General features: G+C 46.1%; 1 protein-coding gene across 5 annotated transcripts in view; it reads right to left on the bottom strand.

The window, feature by feature from the left end:
- NTNG2 (netrin G2) overlaps positions 1-20,769 on the bottom strand; it is a 119,767-nt gene that overhangs the window by 34,998 nt on the left and 64,000 nt on the right. For all 5 annotated transcript variants that reach the window (XM_073555969.1, XM_073555965.1, XM_073555966.1 and 2 more), the window contains 2 exons: positions 15,011-15,183; positions 9,924-9,947 (listed from right to left, as the gene is read on the bottom strand). In XM_073555969.1, the coding sequence (XP_073412070.1) occupies positions 9,924-9,947; positions 15,011-15,183 (197 nt within the window). The remainder of the gene's footprint in view (positions 1-9,923; positions 9,948-15,010; positions 15,184-20,769) is intronic.

The following is a 20,769-nucleotide window of genomic DNA, read 5'->3' as shown; positions in this document are numbered from 1 at the left end:
TCCAAAGCACACCGCCAGGGCAACGAAGGAGTGGCTTCGTAAGAAGCATTTCAAGGTCCTGGAGTGGCCTAGCCAGTCTCCAGATCTCAACCCTATAGAAAACCTTTGGAGGGAGTTGAAAGTCCGTGTTGCCAAGCGAAAAGCCAAAAACATCACTGCTCTAGAGGAGATCTGCATGGAGGAATGGGCCAACATACCAACAACAGTGTGTGGCAACCTTGTGAAGACTTACAGAAAACGTTTGACCTCTGTCATTGCCAACAAAGGATATATCACAAAGTATTGAGATGAAATTTTGTTTCTGACCAAATACTTATTTTCCACCATAATATGCAAATAAAATGAAAAAAAAACCAGACAATGTGATTTTCTGGATTTTTTTTTCTCAGTTTGTCTCCCATAGTTGAGGTCTACCTATGATGTAAATTATAGACGCCTCTCATCTTTTTAAGTGGTGGAACTTGCACTATTGCTGACTGACTAAATACTTTTTTTCCCCACTGTAGGTGCAAACCCATTCAGAAAAGTTAATTAGGGAGTTGCTATGCATGCAGTTTCCTAATACTTAAGCTGGGTTCACACGTAGTGGAACTCCTGCGGAAGTTACCGCGAGAATTCCGGAATTCCATTCTGCGGGAAAATTGCATTTTAAATTCCCACGATTTTCCTGCGGAAAAACTAGCGATTTGCAAGGGTAATTAGCTTGCAGAATGCTAGCGTTTTCCAAGCGATCTGTAGCATCGCTTGGAGAAGTGATTGACAGGTTGGTCACACTCATCAAACATAGTGTTTGACAAGTGTGAGCAACTTTTTACTCTAGAGGCTGCCTATGCGGCATCAGTAGTAAAAAGATCTACTGTTAAAAAAAATAAAAAAAATCGGGTTATATTCACCTTCCGACGTCCCGCGCAGCGTTCCCAGGCCTCCGCGATGCTCCGGCAGGTCCCGTTCCCAGTGATGCATTGCGGCAATGACCTTTGATTACGTCGCGGCCTCGCGAGACCGCTACAGCATCGCGAGGCAGCGACGTCAGCAAAGGTCATTATCGCAATGCATTACTGGGAACGGGACCTGCCGCATGTATCGCTGAAGCCTGGGGACGCTGCGCGGGACATCGGAAGATGAATATAACCCGATTTTTTATTCTATTTTTTACAGGGATATGGTAGCCAGAGCCCGGAGGACAGTCTCCTCTCCTCCGGACCGTGGGTACCATCCGCAAATGTTCTGCTTACTCTTCGCATCGTGGGCACTGCCACATGCAGAAAATAAGCAGAACAATGCATTCTTATGTGGGCGGAATCGCCGCGATTCCACAAAATAATGAGCATGCTGCGTATTTTTCCGCAATGCGATTCCACCACGGAAAAATCCGCAGCATTAGCACAGCATTGCGGAATCCCATGGGATTGCATGGGATGCTGTTTTTTTTTTCATCTTCACGGCAAAATCGCACGTTAAAAACCGCCGCGAAAAAACCGCGACGTGTGAACGCAGCCTTAGACTTGAGCTTGGCTTTAATGCTTAACAGCCCATGCCGCCTTTGTGGAGCCTCCTGTCTGCCGCGACATTACTGCTTATATTCGCTCCAGGATTTACTCCAAACTAAATATAAACTTCAAGGCTGGAGCATTTTATATAACTATTTTCTTGCCCGGCGATGTCATGGCAGCACCAGTCTTCTGGGTAACAACTAGTTGGCACATGTATTCCAAGTGATACAATGTATCCAATGGTCTGTGCTGACAGAGGGGTCATTTAGGGGGGTGAGGAGTGTGTATTAACCATGGACGTACCTCGTATTCTCTCTGGAATTTCCTGACGCTGAAGCTTAGGTTCTAGTAATGGAGGAGCTGGTGAAATCCAGGGTGCTTCAAACAAACAGATTACAAGATGAGACCTATAGGTGTCAAGAACAAGTAGCGGCATTGTCTCCTAGCACTTGTAGAGAGCAGTAGTGCAAAATAAGGGCGGCGGATGGCAGAATTAAAGAAGGAGGTACATTATATAAGTGGCACCCTCTTCTGTAGTTGGATGTAGACTAATGCAGACAAAAAAGATTCACCGCAAATATTAGAACCCCAAATGATTAATTCCTTTATTAGATCTCCAAATACTGTACCTGCTCACTGCATAGAGATTTATACAGTCACCACTAGGGGGAGCTCACTACATACAGATTTACACAGTCACCCTAGAGGAAGCTCTCTACATACAGATTTATACAGTCACAATCAGCAGAAACTCACTACATACATATTTATACGTCACCACTAGTGGGAGCTCACTGCATACATATTTATACGTCACCACTAGTGGGAGCTCACTGCATACAGATTTATACAGACACCACTAGAGGGAGCGCACTACATACAGATTTGTAAAGTGACCACTAGGGGGAGCTCACTGCATACAGATTTATACAGTCATCACTAAGGGGAGCTTACTACATACAGATTTATACAATAACCACTAGTGGAAGCTCACTACATACAGATTTATACAGTCACCACTAGTGGGAGCTCACTGCATACGGATTTATATAGTCACCACTAGTGGAAGCTCACTGCATACGGATTTATACAGTAACCACTAGGGGGAAATCACTACATATGGATTTATACAGTAACAACTAGGGGCAGATCACTACATACGGATTTATACAGCCACCACTAGGGGAAGATCACTACAGGCAGATTTATTCATTCACCGCTAGAGGAAGCTTACTACACATAGATTTATAGAGTAACCACTAGTGGGATATCCCTACATACAGATGTATACAGTCACCACCAGAAGGCACTCACTACATATAGATTTATACAGTAACCACTAGTTGGACCTCACTACATACAGATTCATAAAACTGGTTGTGAAAACACAGGCAAACATAAACCTCTTTATGTCGTGAGCTCCTCCTAGTGGTGACTATGGGCAATTGGGTAATTTGGACTGGGCAAACAGTCACCACTGGATGCTCAGCAGCTGTTTGGTGCATCTCTGGCAATTCAGGGGCCAAAATTACCAGAATTCAAAAAAATGTGAATCCCCCTTATTTCTAACATGAAAGGCTATGGGGTTTTGTAATGTGTACAAAACTCTTCAGGACAGTTCTAATATTTTAGGCACAAGAGAGTCCCTCTTCTTTGACAGTCCAGGTCACTTCTACAAGCTGTGCCCAATCTAAGGCAATGGAGCTAATAGCAGCAGATCATCCTAAGCCAATACAGCGGGGGCCACAACCTACCTTCTATACTGAACAAAAATATAAAAGCAACACTTTTGTTTTTGCTCCTATTTTTCATGACCTGAACTCAAAGATCTAAGACTTTTTTTTCTATGTACTCAAATATTCTCTCAAATATTGTTAACAAATTTGTGGAAATCTGTGTAAGGGCTCTTTCACATATTAGCATCTCAGCTACGTGTGGTGACAGGTTTCACACATATCGGAGACACTTATAGACGTAGACCCATTCAAGTGGGCAAAACACACTGACATGTCCGTTTTTTTAACAGCAGCATGGGCCAAAAAATGCCATGCACACTGATGACACACGAATGAAATCCATGTGTCCTCAGTGTGACACATACCGGCGCCTGGGAATCAGCTGTACTGTTCACGCTATTTCCCAACGCTGGGTAGTGAAGACAGTTCACATCATTGTCCCCTACTCATGTTGTGATGAGAGCTAGCAGGGGAGCGTGGTGAAAGTTGTATTCAACTGATAACAGCTAGAGCAGGCGGCGGCTGATGGGAGTATTCAGCACAGTACCCTCAGCTGTCAGCTTTAGCTTGGCTGGCTGTCAAAAATGGGGGGACCTCACACCATTTTTTTAAATTATTTAAATAATTAACAAATATGGCATGGGGACCCTCTATTCTTGATAACCAGCCTTGCTAAAGCTGACAGCTGAGGGTTGCACCCCACAACTGTTAGTTCTGCCTGGCTGGTTATCGAAAATACTGGTCATCGAAAATACAGGAAAACCTGACTTCAATTTTTTAATTTTATTTTATAGCACAGGCGGCTGCTGATGAATACTTCCATCAGTCATCGCCACCTGCTGTCACTGTTATCAGTTTAATACAACTCTCACATTCTCCCCTGCTAGTGCTGATCAAAGAATTTGCAGGGGTCATTGATGTGAGCTGTCTTCAGCACTCAGCGCCAGGGAACAGCGCGAACGGTACCGCTGATTCCCAGGCGCCGGTACGTGTGACAGATCCAGATACTAATCAGACACATCATTACTGCACAGGTGTGGCGTATCGAGATGCTGATCAGACACATGATTATGGCACCTGTGTGGCATATCCCGATGCTGATCAGACACATGATTATTGCACAGGTGTGGCAGATCCAGATACTGATCAGTCATATGATTAAGGCACCTGTGTGGCATATCCAGATGCTGATCAGACACATCATTACTGCACAGGTTTGGCGTATCCAGATGCTGATCAGACACATGATTATTGCACAAGTCTGGCAGATCCAGATGCTGATCAGACACGTGATTACTGCACAGGTGTGGCATATTCAGATGCTGATCAGACACATGATTATTGCACAGGTGTGGCAGACCCAGATGCTGATCAGACATGTGATTATTGCACAGGTGTGGCAAATCCAGATGCTTATCAGACACTTGATTATTGCACAGGTGTGGCAGACCCAGATGCTGATCAGACACATGATTATTGCACAGGTGTGGCAGTTCCAGATGCTGATCAGACATGTGATTACTGCACAAGTGTAGCAGATCCAGATGCTGATCAGACACATGATTATTGCACAGGTGTGGCAGACCAGATGCTGATCAGACATGTAATTATTGCACAGGTGTGGCAGATCCAGATGCTGATCAGACATGTAATTATTGCACAGGTGTGGCAGATCCAGATGCTGATCAGACATGTGATTATTGCACAGGTGTGGCATATATACAGATGCTGATCAGACACTTGATTACTGCACAGGTGTGGCAGACCCAGATGCTGATCAGACACGTGATTATTGCACAGGTGTGGCATATATACAGATGCTGATCAGACATGTGATTACTGCACAGGTGTGGCATATTCAGATGCTGATCAGACACATGATTATTGCACAGGTGTGGCAGATCCAGATGCTGATCAGACACATGATTTTTGCACAGGTGTGGCAGATCCAGATGCTGATCAGACACTTGATTACTGCACAGGTGTGGCAGATCAAGATGCTGATCAGACACGTGATTATTGCACAGGTGTGGCATATATACAGATGCTGATCAGACATGTGATTATTGCACAGGTGTGGCAGATTCAGATGCTGATCAGACACATTATTATTGCACAGGTGTGGCAGATTCAGATGCTGATCAGACACGTGATTATGGCACCTGTGTGGCATATCCCGATTCTGATCAGACACATGATTATTGCACAGGTGTGGCAGATCCAGATACTGATCAGTCATATGATTAAAGCACCTGTGTGGCATATCCAGATGCTGATCAGACACATCATTACTGCACAGGTTTGACGTATCCAGATGCTGATCAGACACATGATTATTGCACAAGTCTGGCAGATCCAGATGCTGATCAGACACGTGATTACTGCACAGGTGTGGCATATTCAGATGCTGATCAGACACATGATTATTGCACAGGTGTGGCAAATCCAGATGCTTATCAGACACTTGATTACTGCACAGGTGTGGCAGACCCAGATGCTGATCAGACACGTGATTATTGCACAGGTGTGGCATATATACAGGTGCTGATCAGACATGTGATTACTGCACAGGTGTGGCATATTCAGATGCTGATCAGACACATGATTATTGCACAGGTGTGGCAGTTCCAGATGCTGATCAGACACGTGATTACTGCACAAGTGTAGCAGATCCAGATGCTGGTCAGACACTGACTTGAACTAGTGTAATGGCGACCTCTATGTGAAAAACACTGCTGCTGCTGACCTTCCACAGATGCACCGCACGCAGGGAAACCATCAGTAAGGTGCAGGGTGTTTCTGAGTTTCAGCAGGCATTGGACGTTCTAACAGGGGTGTACATATTGCTATAAGTCCACAGGGGTCTTGAAATAACTTCAGCTTTAATAGACTGCTCAATATCTTTGCTTACTGTAGGTGAACAGAAAATTGACCCACCCTGACCAAGTCCTGTCTGCACAGCTCATGGTTTGTTACAATGTATACATGTAGGGAAACTTCTAAACTAAACACAACAGCAGAAATCTGCCCATGCCTAAACTGATAGTATGTTCACATGTTGCGATTTTCTGCTTTCTTTAAATTATGCAATTTTCAGCTGTGTTTGACAATACCAGCAAAAGCTATGAGATTTCAGGAATCTCATGCACACGCATTGGTTCTTTTTTCCTGACTGAATTGGAAAACTTCTGCGTTTCTGAAAACTGCAGCCTGTCACTTCTTTCAGTATTTTTCATCTAGAGAAAGCATTGAGTAAGTGCAAAAACACTGCAAAAAAAGAAGTGAGCATCAGGTTTTGCTGCATTTTTGGTGCAAAAATCTTAAGGAAGTTTCAGCATGGTTTTTTTTTGTGGGGGGGGGGGCAATAAACTTTATCAGCATGCGCAAGAGATAACAAAAAACGCAGCAAAACCTGCTGTTTAAGTTTTGCCTGCACAAAAAACAGCAATAATGCAATGTGTGAACATAGCCATCCATTATAACAACCTGGGCCGCTGACGAGTCAAAAAGGTTATTCTGCATAATTAATGTTCTAATTCACTAACAGCACATAGACATTTTTTAAAAAATGGAAAGAAACTGAAACGTAAAGTCCATCGGAGAGCAGAGGAATTTCTCATTTTGGATTCACAATCGCTCATCTAACAATTCCCTTTACGGAGGAGGTCGGGATTCTACTCTACATCTTGTCTACTGGACGATACCTGCTTTCTCCTCTGTTTCCTCAGTACGAGCGACATCTGACGTCTGAATGACCAGATCCCCTGAAATCATCATAGATTGCAAAAAAATTTTTTTTAAAAAAAGGTCAGTCCAAACTACTTAAAGGAGAAGCGTCTACTTTGGCTTCTAAGAGCTACATACAGCATACTACTACTCCCATCATCTGCAAGTGAATGCAGCAATCAGTATGTATCAATGTGTCATCTGTACGTCACGATCATGGAAAATGCCGTTTTCGTGACATTCTTAGAAATTGGATGCAGCTTGTGCAGATTTTATACAAATAACTGTCAGGATTGGCAGACACAAGTGCTGCACAACTTCCCAACAGGGCGGAAACGTCTGGATGGTCGATGGATTTCCCCTTTAAATTCTCGCACCGGCTGCGTAACCTTCAGCAGAGAGAAGGGGAAGCCAATCTCATTGAATTACACAATCTTTAAGCACTGACTGCTTTCTGCCACGGAAAATGAGCTGAGGATTTGTGCCGCTGCCAGTTCCTTCACCCGCTGATGAATTGCTCTGTAATTTACTTGTGCACAGACAGGACGTGTAATAGAACAGCGGCGCTACCACCCGTTGCAAATTTATAGATTTTTAATAAAAGGGAAAGCCTCTTAGATAAGTACTGAAAGTGGAGAAATGTTACGGATTCTGTTGGAAAATCGCTTAGTGGACAAATCCCTAACAGGCAATGTTTAAATGAAGGCGCAGAGAAGGTGCCATCGCACACCGGGTAGGCCGCTTATTATATCCAGTGATAGGGTCGTAGTGATGACATATTACATTGAAGCCCCATTTCACCATTCAGCAGTGACCATGAAAACCATCAGTAAGTAGGCCATGGGTTTCTATTTATGGCTTGTGTTCCTTAGTAAATCCTGGAGCTCAGCTTATTAACACACGGACATCCAAATCCTTTAATTGGCCGTGACCTCACTGCAGCCGTCTTGGCTTCTTTTGCTACGATTTTCCAAAACTACCGGAAAATACTGAGAAAAAACGCAAAGCTTGATCGCAACTAAAAACAAGTGTCAGTGAGTCACAGCGCAGAAAATGGGACGGTCAGAAAGACCTGTGATATCCGTCATCAGCAGCTTGCTGACAGTTTACAGTTAGAAGTTGGAGAGATCAAAATCGGTCTACTCAGATGATCATCACGAGAAGTATTACTGCAGGGAAGCAATAAAGCCCTAATACTTGTATATCATCATCAGCAGCAGCAGCTTGCTGACAGTTTTCAGGCAGCAGGAGATTTCAGAATCACAAGTGTTAATTTATCACTGAGCACAGTGGATTTTTGAGCTGAGCTTTGCTGTGAATTCATACTATGGAATTCATAATATGGACTATGGAAATACAAATATAGCTGTAAGCTAACCTACTTGTTGATGGTTTCCAGTTTTTTTTTTATTTATGACTTGTAATGACAGTTTAGATCTATAATGTGGCTCATCCTCTGTAAAGGGTAAAGGAAGGAGCAAGGAGCCTTAGTCTCGGTCACCCAGGAATATAGCAGAAAAGAGTTGGAGCCATCTCTAAGTGAGCGGAGAGGCGCTATGCAGAGGGAGGGGGTGTGGCACTCGCTTTACTGTAAGTCACAAACCTGCCATAGTGATGGAAACAAGGGTCATGTAGGAAGTTTTGGGGTCGGATGTGCGGACTTGTCTGGCTGTGGTGACCTCAGGCCTTGCAGTGTCTGACACTAGTGAGACACAAAGACAAGACATGTCTATTCACCATGTGCTCTCAATATCTGGTGGCAGCTGCACAGCTCAGGATCTGGACATTTGTAAAGTCTGGACTCACACTCCAATCACATCCAGAGCTGAAATCAACATTCTGCTTGTTCCCCAGTGACCTGTGTCGCTGCTGCTCCCTCCCAGAACATTGTCCCGATGCTCGCTATGCAGTGCTGCATTGTGGAGGATGGGGCGCTTGGTTTATTATCGCATTTGCATCAATTTTTTTTCCTCGGATTTTCCTGTTTTTAGAGCAAAAACTCGCAATATCTATTAATGTTAAAAAGTCGCCAATAATGAATCCGCAACAGACATCTGGGTTACAAAAACCACAGAGCAGCATGTAGAAAATAGGCGCAAATTAAGGAAAATTTGGCGCAAAACAACAATAAAAACAGCCTTAAAACAGGGAAAACTAGAAAAAAAAACAGGCGCAAATGCAATAATGAATCAAGCCGGTGGGTTTCCTTGTGACTGCAACTCTGGGTGTGACTAGAGTAGATAGGATGAAGCTAAAATGCAGATTAACCCTTTTAAAGTCATTTAAGTAAAAAAGGAGACAAACCCGCTGGACACTTAAAGGGACGGTGCACCTGTACACATCTGACATGTTATTAATCAGGTCTGTGCACAGTGACCCCCACAATTGTTGGAACACTGGTGGTCACAGCGTTCATCCGAATATCATACCCGACAGTCTTTTAATTTTAAATACCGTAGTCTCCCCAATATGAAACAGCAGATAACAGAGAACAATAAATTGTTTTCAACTGCACAGCAAAATGGATGGAAGACGGGCGTTAGTGAGGACATGTCGGCTAAGTGGACCCTGGACCTGTCTAGGCACTTGCAGTTATTTCATCCCGTCATAAGGTGGCGCTGCGGATACGTAACAGTTCAGACACATTGTGCTGCAAATGTAAAAAAAATCATAAAAAACAGAGAGGGGGTAAATGTACAACAACTGCGCCCCCTCCTGTAGGATCAACCTTTGTGTACACCAGGAGAGTACTGGTGGCTGATAACAGTGAGCAATTGTATGGACACATCAGTGTTATGTAGAGACCTGTATGGGGGGCCGCACACACACACATCCTCGTCCTGGGCACACACCACAACGTAACAGGTCACTGAAACCAGGCAACGTGCTACCAGGATGAGGGAAAGAGAGATGAGATGGGGGCGCATATGGAAGGGACAAGATGGAGGAATACAAGGGGTCTACTCACTGCCCAAGGACCCCGACGCTGCACCTAGAAGGAAAAACACGTGATTATTCAGGAGGCTGCAGACTGAACTCAACAAGGCCAACCTCCCCACATCGATGCAACGCTGGAACAGAGCAATGGTTAATTGGAAAGTGTCCATTCACTGACAGCATGCAGAGTTCTTGAAAATGGTAAAGAATTGAAGCAAAGCATATTAGAAAATAGCCCGCCATTCTACAATGTATCACACCTGGCGCAGGTGATGAAGGGGCAGAGCAAGACAGACCAGGGAGGTTGGCGGTGTCAGGCTCCACCCCTGCACTAAGGCCCAGCCCAGTCTGAATTTGTCTCATGGAGGTTAGGCGCTGAGGGGGTGGAGCAAGATAGATCAGGGAGGTTGGAGGTGTCAGGCTCTGCTCCTGCACTAAGGCCCCGCCCAGTCTGAACCTGCCTCATGGAGGTTAGGCACTGAGGGGGTGGAGCAAGATAGACCAGGGAGGTTGGCGGTGTCAGGCTCCGTCCCTGCACTAAGGCCCGCACAGTTTCAACCTGTCTCATGGGGGTTAGGCACTGAGGGGGCGAGCAAGACAGACCAGGGAGGCTGGCGGTGTCCGGCTCCACCCTTGCACTAAGGTCCTGCACAGTCTCAACCTGTCTCATGGGGGTTAGGCGCTGAGGGGGTGGAGCAAGAAAGGCCAGGGAGGTTGGAGGTGTCAGGCTCTGCCCCTGCATTAAGGCCCCGCCCAGTCTGAACCTGCCTCATGGGGTTTAGGCACTGAGGAGGTGGAGCAAGACAGACCAGGGAGGTTGGTGGTGTCAGGCTCCACCCCTGTACTAAGGCCCAGCCCAGTCTGAATTTGTCTCATGGAGGTTAGGGGCTGAGGAGGTGGAGCAAGATAGATCAGGGAGGTTGGAGGTGTCAGGCTCTGCCCCTGCACTAAGGCCCCGCCCAGTCTGAACCTGCCTCATGGAGGTTAGGCACTGAGGGGGTGGAGCAAGATAGACCAGGGAGGTTGGCGGTGTCAGGCTCTGCCCCTGCACTAAGGCCCGCACAGTTTCAACCTGTCTCATGGGGGTTAGGCGCTGAGGGGGTGGAGCAAGGTAGACCAGGGAGGATGGGGGTGTCAGGCTCCACCCCTGCACTAAGGCCCTGCACAGTCTCAACCTGTCTCATGGGAGTTAGGCACTGAGGGGGCGAGCAAGACAGACCAGGGAGGTTGGCGGTGTCAGGCTCCGCCCATGCACTAAGGTCCTGCACAGTCTCAACCTGTCTCATGGGGGTTAGGCGCTGAGGGGGTGGAGCAAGAAAGGCCAGGGAGGTTGGAGGTGTCAGGCTCTGCCCCTGCATTAAGGCCCCGCCCAGTCTGAACCTGTCTCATGGGGTTTAGGCACTGAGGAGGTGGAGCAAGACAGACCAGGGAGGTTGGTGGTGTCAGGCTGCACCCCTGCACTAAGGCCCAGCCCAGTTTGAACCTGTCTCATGGAGGTTAGGCGCTGAGGGGGTGGAGCAAGAAAGACCAGGGAGGTTGAAGGTATCATGCTCTGCCCCTGCATTAAGGCACTGCCCAGTCTGAACCTGTCTCATGGGGGTTAGGCGCTGAGGACGTGGAGCAAGGCAGACCAGGGAGGTTGGTGGTGTCAGGCTCCACCCCTGCACTAAGGCCCAGCCCAGTCTGAACCTGTCTCATGGAGATTAGGAGCTGAGGGGGTGGAGCAAGAAAGACCAGGGAGGTTGGAGGTGTCAGGCTCTGCCCCTGCACTAAGGCCCTGCCCAGTCTGAACCTGTCTCATGGGGGTTAGGTGCTGAGGAGGCAGAGCAAGACAGACTAGGGAGGTTGGCATTGTCAGGCTCCGCCCCGGCACCAAGGCCCCGCCCAGTCTGAATCTGTCCCATGGGGGGGAAAATTTGACCTGTAGACACTCTTGTCAAACTTTAGATGCCAAATTGATTGGCACCACTTTCTTGTCCATAAAAATGTTAGCGCATGATGCGACATTTTAAACCCAGCCCCTTTCCATCTAAGCCACACCCCTTGTTGAATAAGGCACAATAAATAGGTCCAACATTAGAAGATCCGCTCCAATGTATCATGTAAGGACGTGACAACTTCTGCACCCAGAGCCGAGGTTGTCACCTGGTGATCTACTGACATGGGAGGAGCCAGAGGATGGACCCAACAGAGACACAACCCTGACTCCTCACTCCAAGATCTAGTATAAGGGTCAAACACTCCCCTCCCCATTACAGTACCATCCTTAGGCACATGACCCCGCAGCCTCATTCCCTCCGTGCGAGCTGCGATTAGTGGCGGCTTCCCCTTGCTGCACTTGTAATCTGCAGATTAATGGTTCCTACCTGCGGGTGCTTTGTGTTTCAGTCCTTCACCACTTTCAGTAACTTTGCTTGCTGCCAGTGAATGTGAACTCTCTTCTTCACTACTGATCTAATACAGCCCTTCAACAGCCATGGATCCCAAAAATCCGCCAGACTGCTACCATGTATCACTGCAGACAGAATAGTGCAGGCCAGACAATCGGATCAAGTTGGATGTAGAGAAAATGATTCCCATTCTGTGACAGCAAGCAGAGGAATGGAAACACAAACCCTTGTGTAGGGATCTGACCATCTGCCCGCCTATCGTTTTATATCTACGCCCGTGTGACGTATGCCAGCATTCCGGCCTGTCAGGGGTTTAAATCTCGCCCAGAGAAAGGGCAAAGCGGAGGACGGAGGAAAACTTCCAAAGGCCGGGGTCACACTTGCTAGTGTGAGGGTGTATGCACACTAGGGTGACCGGATCTCATATGGGGGGGAAAAAAATGTCAGAATCTTGTTCGTCTGGACCCCACAAAACGATTCCCCTTTCCAGATATTGAGAGAGCCAAAATTTGAGCTCGATCAAACGACGTTAACCCGTGCCGCTCGTCGCTCAAAGTTTGAAAAAATCCAAATTGAGGTATTTTAAGATTTAGGTATTTTGCATAGTCTGTTAGACTATAAAGAATGTGACAACAACATTGCAGAAATAGCCCTGACCAAATTTTCCAACCATTTGTGGTATTTGAATGCAGAGTTGGTGGGATTATCGTTTTTTGATCCCACCATTACAGACAATGAAAAGTTGTTAATGGCTAATAAATTGCTCAGTAGCACAGATGAACCATCAGAGCACGCTAGGGTTGTAAATCCAAAAGTTAGGAAAGAAAAATTAAAAGAGGTAGGAAGTAACCGACTTTAACGACCTTCTGACAAAAGATGAAGAACAAACGCAATATGTCCTGCAAGTTGTAAGCAAATGCCGAGCATTATATTCTGACGTTTCAAAAACTACTTTAACAAAAGCTCTAGAATAGATTAGATAACTATGTAAAATTATCAACTCATGTAGGTTAGCGTGCTCTGATGGTTCATCTGTGCTACTGAGCAATTTATTAGCCATTACCAACTTTTCATTGTCTGTAATGGTGGGATCAAAAAACGATAATCCCACCAACTCTGCATTCAAATACCACAAATGGTTCGAAAATTTGGTCAGGGCTATTTCTGCAATGTTGTTGTCACATTCTTTATAGTCTAACAGACTATGCAAAATACCTAAATCTTAAAATACCTCAATTTGGATTTTTTCAAACTTTGAGCGACGAGCGGCACAGATTAACGTCGTTTGATCGAGCTCAAATTTTGGCTATCTCAATATCTGGAAAGGGGAATCGTTTTGTGGGGTCCAGACGGACAAAATTCCGACATCGATTTTTTGCGGTCACCCTAATGCACACGCTGCGGATTGCTCTGCGGAATTTTCCGCGCGGATTTGAGAAAAAACGCTGGTAAATTCGCAGGTCAAAAGACCTGTTTTTGTGCGGTTTAGCCTGCGATTTTCCCCTGCGGTTTGCCACCTGTCATGGAGCAGGTGGTAAACCGCTGCGGAATCCGCACAAAGAATTGACATGCTGCAATTTTGAAACCGCAGCAAATCCGCGCGGAAAATACCGCATAGTGTGCACTGCGGATTTAATTTCCCATAGGATATAATGGTACTGTACACCGCAGCAGAAACTGCTGCGGACCCGCAGGGCCAAAACCGCTGCGGATCCACAGCAGAATCCGCAGCGTGTGCACACACCCTAATGCAAGAAACTCGCGGATCACACTCGCTAGTGTGGGGTCAGCTAAAAGGAATCCGGAGAAGAACAAGACTCGGCGGCTGCCGCGGCCGGTGGTTGTCAGGTCCTTTGCAGGGATGCGGACGGCTGACAAGCTTGTTTTCTGAAATTCTCCTTTGCGATGACACCTAAGTCTCCGTGCCACGCTCAGGACTGTGAGCAATATAAAATGCAGAGGTTTATAAAGGGGGAAGCGGAATCGGGGGCTGTCTGCTTAGAAGACCCCCATAACCGACCAGGAGCGTCCACAGAATCCGCCGTCTGCAGAGGACACCATGGCCAAGTCACATATATTGGGGGCTCCCACAGGAGGAGTCCAGCTGCTGCAGCCCTATACCACTTGCTTGGGGTCAATGGCGGTCTCCCAGATCCGGGAGACCCATGGAATGTAAAGTCCCAGGGGTCCCTCTTCACTTTCGACTATTCCTCCTAGCCTTCCATGCCTTGATAAAGGCCCTGCGTGGCGAAACGTTGTGATTATTCTGCACAAATAAAGATACAAAAAAGGAGGAGGTCTGGTGCCCTGGTTCTTGCGGCAGCCTTGTGGGGGTCGCACCAAGCGTGCCAGGACAGCAGAGCGGGGCCCGGACTCATCTATCACAATAACTGGCTTTTCTTTTCGGCGCTGATACCCTTTGGGGTCCACATGACTTTCTGAGCTCTTTTTATTCCACTTTTGTTTTTTTGGCTGAAGTGACCACGATATCAGCAATTCTGCGGTGCATTTTGAAAGGGGTGGTCCTATATTAGAAAAACAGGCAGGCATCCTTACGTTTCTCTATAAGATTGTGACTTGTAATGCAGCTCTCCTAAAGTAAGGAGTGACGAGATGCAATTCCACACACAGCCTGTGGACAAGGTGGCGCCTTTTCTGGACTAGAGAAGCCATGTTTCTCTAATCCTGCACAACAGTCATGAAAGATAACGCTGACTCTGTTACTTACATGAGTTTGGAGACCCATGAGGCAGAGGTGTGTAGGACCCTGCTCGCCACGATCGGTTGCGGAAGCTTTTCTTGCACCTGCCGCAGTCCTGCCCGGTGGTGTTATGCTCACATTCACACTGCAATGCCCCTTCTCGGAAGTTACATGCATTGGCATGTAAGTTACATTTACACCTGTGAACAGGGAACAGTCGTGAATATTCATAGGTGGCAAGACGCTGCAAAATCATCTGGTCAGGTAACAGATGGCGAATAAATGCTCCAGGCAGAAAACTAACAATGGCACCAACCACAACACACAAAATCTTCCATCTCTCCCCAGTGTCCTTTAAGATTACTGTATCTTTGTGCCCAAAATTTCATAGGACAATCACAGACTTATACATTTCCTGTCTTCAGGGAGCTCCCCCTAGTGGTGGCTGCAGACATAATCTTATGTATCTGTATACAGTGAGCACCCCCTAGTGGTGGCTGCAGACAGACAGAACTTTATAACATATCTCTGTGTAAAGGGATCTCCCCTAGTGGTGGTTTCAGGCAGAATCTTATTATGTATCTCTGTATACAGGGAGCTCCCCCTAGTGGTGGCTGCAGACAGAATCTTATCATGTATCTCTGTGTACAGGGAGCTCCCCCTAGTGGTGGCTGCAGAGAGACTTTTATCATGTATATCTGTATACAAGGAGCTCCCCCTAGTGGTGGCTACCGACAGAATCTTATCATGTACCTCTGTATACAGGGAGCTCCCCCTAGTGGTGGCTTCAGGCAGAATCTTATCATGTATCTCTGTATACAGGGAGCTTCCCCTAGTGGTGGCTGCAGACAGAATCTTATCATGTATCTCTGTATACAGGGAGCTCTCCATAGTGGTGGCTGCAGACAGAACCTTATCATGTATCTCTGTATACAGGGAGCCCCCCTAGTGGTGGCTGCAGACAGAATCTTATCATGTATCTCTGTATACAGAAAGCTCCCTCTAGTGGTTGCTGCAGACAGGATCTTATCATGTATCTCTATATACAGGGAGCTCCCCCTAGTGGTGACTGCAGACAGAATCTTATCACATATCTCTGTATACAGGGAGCTCCCCCTAGTGGTGGCTGCAGACAGGATCTTATAATGTATCTCTGTATACAGGGAGCTCCCCCTAGTGGTGCCTGCAGACAGAATCTTATCATGTACCTCTGTATACAGGGAGCTCCCCGTAGTGGTGGCTGCAGACAGGATCTTATCATGTATCTCTGTGTACAGGGAGCTCCCCCCTTGCAGACAGAATCTTTTCATGTATCTCTGTATACAGGGAGCTCCCCCTAGTGGTGACTGAAGACAGGATCTTATCATATATCTTTGTATACAGGGAGCTCCACCTAGTGGTGGCTACAGACAGGATCTTATCATGTATCTCTGTATACAGGGAGCTCCCCCTAGTGGTGACTGCAAACAGAATCTCATTATGGATGTCTGCATGCAGGGCGCTGTGCTGAGGTGCAGTGGCATAATGACTGCAATTGCAGGGTCAGGGGCCCGCCGACGCCAACAGAAACTTCAACTGGATGTGCGTCCTTGCAAGTCCAGCTGAAGTGTATTGCCCCGCACAGACCCATTGGTCCGTGCAACACAATATTCACTGCCGGCTAATCAGATGGCAGCAGTTGACGTAGGCGTGCGTCTGACCAGGAACGCATGGCAGTGATGTCAAACGCTCCTGTTGCACACTGAGATTAGCTGCTGGCTTCAGGAGAGGACACGCACAGCAGAGGAGTGAAGGGAAGGTGAATATTTATTTTTAAATCAGTGGCCACACTAGTACATGGATGACTATGGACTTTGCACTATGCTATAGGGATGACTATAGGGAGTGCATTATACTTCTGCTATGGTGCCCTTGGTGAGTATAATCATTTATTTATTTTCTATACATTAAGTGTATGTCTCCACATTCAGGAAACCGCAGTGCTTTGGACGCAGCTCCCCCCATAGCGCCGCCCCCGTTTGTACGCGCGGTGATACCGCATGTGTTCATTGTACCATGTGGAATCACCGCATCCTATACATAGACGATGATATTTATCTTGTGGAGACGGAGCGTCTCCGTAAGATAAATAGACATGCTGTGGTCTATAAAGATGCGCCGCATATACGGTTACGCAGGGAAGCCACCTGCATCTTTGAACGCATAGTGGAGATGGGATTTCATAAAATCCCCTCCACTATGCTGTAACATCTGGACGCAGAGTCCAAGCCGCAGCGTTTCCTGACCGTGGAAACATATCCTAAAGAAGGAAAATATACCAGGATGGGAAACATATATAGCAGGATGGGGGATATATATAGCAGGATGAGGCACATATATACCAGGATGGGGGACATATATACCAGGATAGGTGACATATATACCATGATGGGGACATATACACCAGGATGGAGTACATACATATACTGTATATACCGTGTGTGCGTATATATAATTTATTCAGGATGCGGGGTGCCCCGGTCCAAATCTTGCATCGGGCCCATCACATACTCTAGTTACGCCACTGCTGGAGTGCAATAGGCAATGCATGCAATCCTCATAATGTAACACCCTCACACACATATATTTGTGTCCCCTTGCCATGGTGGATACAACTCCCAGCAGCAGGCTGTGGCACATGGCATCACTTTGGTGGAGGCCCCAGGAGTGGTGACTCTGACAAGGTGCTCTGTCTCCAGTCCTGTGTGCACAGAGCAGCTCATCTCCACTAAAGATCCTTTGATATATCATCCAGATTATATATTAACGAGGAGTTGGGGAGACGGCGCAGGAATTAGTAATTTTTTCAGTGTTTGATCTGCAATGAGAGGCCCCACAGCTTAGATGTAAATTTTATAAGCTTTACTTGAAGGACGGATTGTGAATTGGTTAAATGCACCGACTAACGTGACATTGAGAGGTCATCACTGCTGGAGAAGAACTCACCAGGGTAAGAGGATGATAGGGGTAGTGATCTGATATAAGGATGTAATGGTGAGGACTAGTCACATACAGTGACATAGATGAAGAAGCAGGGTCACCCAACAGCACAGAGTGTTTCAGGAGAGGTGTGTGCTGATCTTTCGGTAGATTACATAAAGGAAAGAATAGGGTCCCAGCAGCACAGAGTATTTTAGCAGAGCAGAGTATGGTTACTATGTGGGTAGTGACCTGCTCACTTATGTCACTGCACAGGCTAATACAGGAGAATTCCTCAATCCATCAGTCATTTTCCTCTTTCTTGGTACGAGGTGTCAGGTAAACATTACTCAGCAGTTTATAGAGAAAGCCCTGATTCAACACAGCACAATCTGCATTTCTGTCCTGTCCACTTGCTTAAGGAAACAATGAGGATGTGAATTATTTAATGTCCACGGCCGGCTGCATCCGGCACCTGCCACTTTAATCAGTGAGGTTACTGTAAGACGGGCACATATGTACACACACCCTGCCTGGTGCGGGCACACATGAGCGAGCACAGGCCATGTTCACCATTCGATACACAGAAATGCCTCAGGAGCTTCCATCACTCTCCACAATCATGGACTGGATGTGCAAGGATGACTCCACCATGTGCATGAAAATGAGCCTTCAAAGGGCATTATCTCATGGATCCTCTGCTTTTAAGACAAAGGGTGTGAAATAGATAAATCATAAATTACTTTCTTAAGTTTAAAACCCAATTGTGAACATGTGTGATCTTGTGGTTATCATCTCTGTTTCCATGAGGTCCTTGTTTGTGCAAATGTTGAGTAAAATTTGGCATTGACCGGATGCAAGTTTGGTTATAGTGGTGACTGTATAAATCTGTATGCAGTGAGCTTCTCCTAGTGATGACCATATAAATCTGTATGTAGTGATCTCCCTTTAGTAGTAACTGTATAAATCTGTATGTAGTGATCTCCCCAAATCCGTATGTACTGGATCTCCCCCTAGCGATGACTGTATAAATCCTTATGTAGTGAGCTCCCTCTAGTCGTGACTGTATAAATCTTTATGTAGTGAGCTCCCTCTAGTGGTGACTATATAAATCTGTATTTAGTGATCACCCCCTAGCGGTGACTGTATAAATCGGCATGTAGTGAGCTTCCTCTAGCGGTGTCTGTATAAATCTGTATGTAGTGAGCTCCCACTAGTGGTGACTATATAAATCTCTATGTAGTGAGCTTCCTCTAGTGGTGACTATATAAATCTGTATGTAGTGATCACCCCCTAGCAGTGATTGTATAAATCTGTATGTAGTGAGCTTCCTCTAGTGGTGACTGTATAAATCTGTGTGTAGTGAGCTACCTCTAGTGGTGTCTGTATAAATCTGTATGTAGTGAGCTCCCACTAGTGGTGACTATATAAATCTCTATGTAGTGAGCTTCCTCTAGTGGTGACTATATAAATCTTTATGTAGTGATCACCCCCTAGCAGTGACTGTATAAATCTGTATGTAGTGAGCTTCCTCTAGTGGTGACTGTATAAATCTGTATGTAGTGAGCTCCTCCTAGTGGTGACTGTATAAATCCTTATGTAGTGATCTCCCCCTAGTGGTGACTGTATAAAACTGTATGCAGTGATCTCCACCTAGTGTTGATTGTATAAAGTTGTATTTAGTGAGCTCCCTCTAATGGTGGCTGTAGAAATCTGTATGTACTGAGCACCTCCTAGTGGTGGCTGTATAAATCCATATGTATTGATCTCCCCCTAGTGATGACTATATAAATCTGGATGTATTGATCTCTCCCTAGTGGTGGCTGTATAAATCTGTATGCAGTGATCTCCTTCTAGTGGTGGCTGTAAATCTGTATGTATTGAGTTCCCCCTAGTTGTGGCTGTATATCTGTATGTAGTGAGCTCCCCCTAGTGGTGGCTGTATATCTGTATGTAGTGAGGTCCCTCTAGTGGTGGCTGTATATCTGTATGTAGTGAACTTCCCCTAGTGGTGGCTGTATATCTGTATGTAGTGAGCTCCTTCTAGTGGTGGCTGTATATCTGTATATAGTGAGCTCCCTCTACTGATGGCTGTATATCTGTATGTAGTGAGCTCCTTCTAGTGGTGGCTGTATATCTGTATATAGTGAGCTCCCTCTAGTGATGGCTGTATATCTGTATGTAGTGAGCTCCTTCTAGTGGTGGCTGTATATCAGTGTGTAGTGAGCTTCCTCTAGTGGTGGCTGTATATCTGTATATAGTGAGCTCCCTCTAGTGATGGCTGTATATCTGTATATAGTGAGCTTCCTCTAGTGGTGGCTGTATATCTGTATATAGTGAGCTCCCTCTAGTGATGGCTGTATATCTGTGTGTAGTGAGCTCCCCCTAGTTGTGGCTGTATATCTGTATGTAGAGAGCTCCCTCTAGTGGTGGCTGTATATCTGTATGTAGTGAACTTCCTCTAGTGGTGGCTGTATATCTGTATGTAGTGAGCTCCCTCTAGTGGTGACTGTGTAAATCTGTATGTAGTGAACTTCCTCTAGTGATGGCTGTATATCTGTATGTATTGAGTTCCCCCTAGTTGTGGCTATATCTGTATGTAGTGAGCTTCCCCTAGTGGTGGCTGTATATCTGTTTGTAGTGAGCTCCTTATAGTGGTGGCTGTATAACTGTATGTACTCCCTCTAGTAGTAGATGCAAGCAGCAATAATTATATAATTTATCAAATAGGAGGAGTTGACGTGTGAAGCACATTTGATGGAAATCTTTGTGCATCCCGACCTGATTTTAGCTGATTTCTGTGCAATCTTAATTATTACATGGGTGCC

This window comes from Dendrobates tinctorius, unplaced genomic scaffold, assembly GCF_039654945.1.
Source record: "Dendrobates tinctorius isolate UK_male_01 unplaced genomic scaffold, ASM3965494v1 ptg000231l, whole genome shotgun sequence".
NCBI lineage: Eukaryota > Metazoa > Chordata > Amphibia > Anura > Dendrobatidae > Dendrobates > Dendrobates tinctorius.
This window is presented reverse-complemented; position numbering and strand designations above follow the sequence as displayed.